This window comes from Elephantulus edwardii, unplaced genomic scaffold, assembly GCF_000299155.1.
Source record: "Elephantulus edwardii isolate Elephantulus edwardi_28Jun2011 unplaced genomic scaffold, EleEdw1.0 scaffold00124, whole genome shotgun sequence".
NCBI lineage: Eukaryota > Metazoa > Chordata > Mammalia > Macroscelidea > Macroscelididae > Elephantulus > Elephantulus edwardii.
This window is the reverse complement of record NW_006399874.1, coordinates 5,069,589-5,074,487: the sequence shown is the minus strand read 5'-3', so window position 1 is coordinate 5,074,487 and position 4,899 is coordinate 5,069,589. Positions and strand designations below refer to the sequence as shown.

Below are 4,899 nucleotides of genomic sequence, written 5' to 3'. Positions count from 1 at the left end.
TTATTGTTGAGAATACATGTAACAAAAGATATAACAATTCTATTGTTTCTACATGAACAATTCATTGACACTGATTACTTTGAGTTGAACAACCATTTTCATCCTCTGTTTTCTGAGCTGTCCCTCTTCTCTTAACCTAAACTCACTGGCCCCTAAAGTATCCACTTGTTGCAAATTTATATGTTTATTTTAGACCATAAAGCTCAAGGAAGACTTTTCATAAAAAGATACTGTTTTTTAAGGAAGAAAAATATAAAGTAGTTAAGCTGAACAATTTTATGGCTTTAAAAAGAGGGATAATTTACTGTTAATCACCATTCACAACGATTAATGCTTAGGTTTAAAGGATTTAATTGTTCAAAAATGTGGCATTTAAAATAAAACCTATATTGTTCTTGTTTTAAACCTGGAACTCTACTCACTGTTTAGACAACACGGTAAGTTTGGCAGAAAATTTGAAACAAACAGTCTAAGTTTAGAGATAATAGTGCTTTTTCTTGATCTGTGGCTTTGTTATTTTTAAGAATTGGAGCATTATAATAGTTGATCTCCCATGTCTCTCATGGAAACATTCCATGGAACTTATTGTTACTGAATACCTATTTCTCCTAAAATAATTTTTTTTAGTACATGGTTAATCAAATATCAAGTAAATGTTACGGGGGTTTTTGCTATTGTCTATAACTGTAGCTATGTGATCTCATGAAGGATTTTTAGTTTGACTTTTCATTCTTTAATATAACATTCCAAAAAAACAAATCCCCTCCTGTTTATGTAACATGAGAATTCCTTTTATCTCTGGTAAAATAAAAATTGTAGTCAGTGTTCTTTTAGATGTATGTGCTCAAAACACTTTTTCTGTTAGAATATAATTTTTTTATAATGTAGTTTTACTCTTTTCCTAACTGTTGTGTTAAAACCCAGCTTCTACATATAGAGGCACTTGAGAAATTTACATGAGGCCTTGATTTTTTTTTCTTTGTTGAGGAAAATATCTTTATTTGAAAATTTACAGATTATACTACACTATAAAATGTATTTGCTTTTTATTGCAGGGAGACAAAGGAGTTCAAGGTGAAAAAGGCATTCAGGTATGAAGCTTCCCCCCCCCCTTGCCTTTGCTATATATTTATAATTCCTTTTCTAATTCCTTCCTGTTTAATCTTTAGCATCTTATTTTACACGATCTTTGTTTCTTTGCTTTCAACCTCTTCAGACAACTCCCGTCTAACCTTAAGATTTCTCACTGCTTTATTATATTAGAAAGCTTGAAGCAAATTAACTCATCAATTTGTATTTATTTTTAGCACTAATAAAAATTATCAACATATTTAAAATATTTCCAAAAATACTTTGAAGTAGCTTATGCAAAAAGCATGATTTCAATAATAAATCATTAACACAGAATTTTAAAAATCTATGTTCACCTAATAGGGAGTCCTAGTAGGCTATTGGCAAGAAGCTGCACTGAAATCACAAAGCACATGGCTTGAGTCAACCAGCTGCTCTGCAGGAGAAAGACGAACAGTCTGCTTCCATGTGATTAACTGACTCTGAAAACTTGCTGGGAGTCAGCTATTGGTTGGTTCTGACTCACACAGCAACATAACAACACATTCAATCAATACATGAAAAGAAAATTTTATTAGAAAGTAATAATGTAAGACTGAGGAAGCCTAGGGTGATTTATCAGCACATTTTGTTTTGGGTGTCCTGGAAACAAAGCAAAACAGAGAACCTTGCTAAAACTTTGGAAGATGTAGACTATTTTCAGTTAAGTGGCTGTGGAATGGATTTTTTTGTTAACTCAAGACTAATAAGATACTACCATACCGGGAATGAAATATTGAAGAAGGATGGTGTTGCATTTAAATGAAAAAAAAGGTTTGAAGACTTATCTTGAAGTATTTGAAGATATATCTTGAATTCACAATGCTGTGAGTTGCATAGCTATTAACCACACACAAGGAAGATCTGTTAGTAAAAGTTATTCAAATATACACACCCATAGCAAAAACCAAAGAAGAGGAAATCGAAGAATTCTACAAAATTTTTAAGTTGAAAATTGACTTAACAAGCAGTCAAGACACATTAATAATAATTGGTGACTGCAATTCAATAGTTTGAGACAAAGCAGAAAGAATGGTGGTTGGAAATTTTGAACTGGGGAGAGAAATGGGTCTGGAGATCAAATGGTTGAATTTGTGTATTCAATGATTTATTCATAGCAAACATCTTTTTTAAGACACACAGATGGCATTTATACACATAGACTTTACCTGAAGGACTGCACTGTAACCATATTGGCTGCATTTGTGAAAGAATTGCTGGAGAAGCTCATTATCAGCAATAAGGAAAACCAGGCCATGTGTTGACTGTGGAACAGACCACCAATTAATTACTCACACACAAGTTAAAATTGAAGTTGAGAAAATTAAATGAAATCCATAAGAGTCAAAATATGATTTTGAGTCTATCCCACCTGAATTTAAAAATCATCTCAAGAACAGGGTTGAGGCTTTGAACACAAAAGATCAAAGACCAGATAAATTGTGGGATGTTTAAGATATCATTCATGAACAAAGCAAAGATCATTACAAAGACAGAGAAGAAAAGACCAAAGTGGATGACAGAGGATACTGAAATTCACTAGAGCATCAGAAAACTAAAACAAAGGAAAAAGATGTAGAAGTAAAAGAGAGGAGCACATTTCAAGGACAGCTGAAGACAAAGCCAAGTATTATAATGGAATATGCAAAGAGCTGGAGTTGAAGAATTAAAAAGGAAGAACTCAGTAAACATTTCTCAAACTGGAACAGCTGGAACACAAATTTAAACCTCAAGTTGCAATAGTGAGAGATGCAATGGGGTAAATCTTGAATTAGACAGATAATATCAAAAAGAAGGTGGAGGGAATAAAACGTCACAGTATGAAAAAGAATTAACCAATACTGAAATAATTTCAAGAACTAGCATATGATAAAGAATCAGTGGTAAAGAAGGAAGAAGATCTCATTGCATTGAAAGTATTGATGAAAATTAAGACACCATAAATCAATGGGATATGAATCAATACCCTCTAAACAACAGATGAAGCTATGGATGTGCTGTGTCAGGAAAATTGGAAGACAGATGCCTGGTCAAGTGACTGAAAAAGGTCCATCCCACAAAAAAAGATGATCCAACAGAATGTAGAAATAATTGAACAATATCATTAATACCACATGTAAGCAAAATACTGCTGAAGATCATCCAAAAACGGAACGGTAGATTGACAGAGAATTGCCAGAAGTTGAGGCTAGTTTTAGAAGAAGCTGTGGCACCAGGGATATTACTGTTGATGTCAGATGGATCTTGTCTGACAGCAGAGAATACTAGAAAAAAAAATGTCTACTTGTGTTTTATTGACTATGCAAAAGCATTTGGCTCTATGAACAATAACAAACTATGTTTAATCTTAAGAAAAATGGGAACCTCAGAAAAGTAATTGTGACAATATGAAATCTATACCTACAGCAAGAAGCTGTTGTCTGGATAGAGCAAGAGAACACTGCATGGGAAAGGTGTTTATCAGGACTGTATAATCTCTCCATGTGTATTCAGCCTGTATACTGAGAAAATCTTTCAGGAAGCTGGAATTTATGAAGAAGAATGTGGCATCTGGATCTAAGGAAGGCTCATCTACAAGCTCCATTATGTGGATGATACAACCTTGCTTGTTGAAAGTGAGGTAGACCTGAAGTGCTTGCTGCAGAGGTACAAAAACTACAGCCTTCAATATGGATTGCATCTCAATGTCAAGTAAACAAAAAATTTCACCATTAGACCAATAAGTAGCATCATGATAAATGATGGATATATTGAAATTGTAAACAATTTCCTCTTTCTTGGATCCATAGTCAACACCCTTGGTACTTACAGTCAGGAGTTGTATAGTGTTGGGAAGTCTGCTTTCAGGGATCTCTCCAAAGACCTAAGAAGCACTGATGTCAGTTCAAAGACTAACGTTTAAACTGATGTCAGTTTAAAGCCTGATTGAAGCCAGTCTTTCCAATCACCTGCTATGCATCTGAGAGCTGGACAGTGAATACGAATAACAAGGGAAGAATTAGTGCATTTGAGTTGTGGTGTTGAAGTAGAGTACTAAATATCTCATGGTGGCCTAGTGGCAAGAAGCTGCATTGCAATCCCAAAGGCACATGGTTCTAAACTATCAGCTGCTCCGCAGGAGAAGGATGGGCTATCTCGTTCCATGTGATTAACTGCCTCTGAAAACCCAGTGGAGGGCCAGCTACAGGTCTTATTTGGAAAGGGACATCATGCTTGAAAAGGAGAATCTGAGAAGGAGAGGAAAACCTTCAATGGAATGCATTAATACCACTTCTGTGTCTATGAACTAAATTATATTGAGAATAATGATGGTAGAGTAAGACAAAGTCCAGATCTATTGTTCATAGGTTGCTGTGAATCATTCAACTCAATAACGCTTGACAACTGCCTCCTTTCCTTGCCCTCCATTTTAATTATTTGTAAGTATCATCCTATGAACAGTAGAGGAATGAATATAATATTAGGAGAGTCTAGATTGTAATTTGATCAAAATGAGAAGAGCTACAAGAATTCTTTATTACTTGAAACATGGAATATATTACTGTAAGAAAAATGGAAGTTGTAAAAAATGGGTTGTTGTTGTTGTTGTGTGCCATTGAGTTGCTTGAGACTCATAGTGACCCTATGTACAAGAGCTCTAAACGCCATTCTATCCTGTCCAACCTAGCCATCTCAAATGCACTGAATTCAACCACTCCAGTCACAGAATCGATTCATCTCATCGAAGTTCTTCCTCTCCTGCGCCGCCCCTCCACTCTGCCAAGCATGATGTCCCTCTCCAAGGACTAG

General features: G+C 34.9%; 1 protein-coding gene across 1 annotated transcript in view; it reads left to right on the top strand.

The window, feature by feature from the left end:
* The window catches only part of COL21A1 (collagen, type XXI, alpha 1), a 196,036-nt gene that overhangs the window by 154,574 nt on the left and 36,563 nt on the right, over window positions 1-4,899 (top strand). Inside the window, exon 23 of the mRNA XM_006893157.1 lies at window positions 1,056-1,091. Coding sequence (XP_006893219.1) covers window positions 1,056-1,091 — 36 coding nt within the window. The remainder of the gene's footprint in view (window positions 1-1,055; window positions 1,092-4,899) is intronic.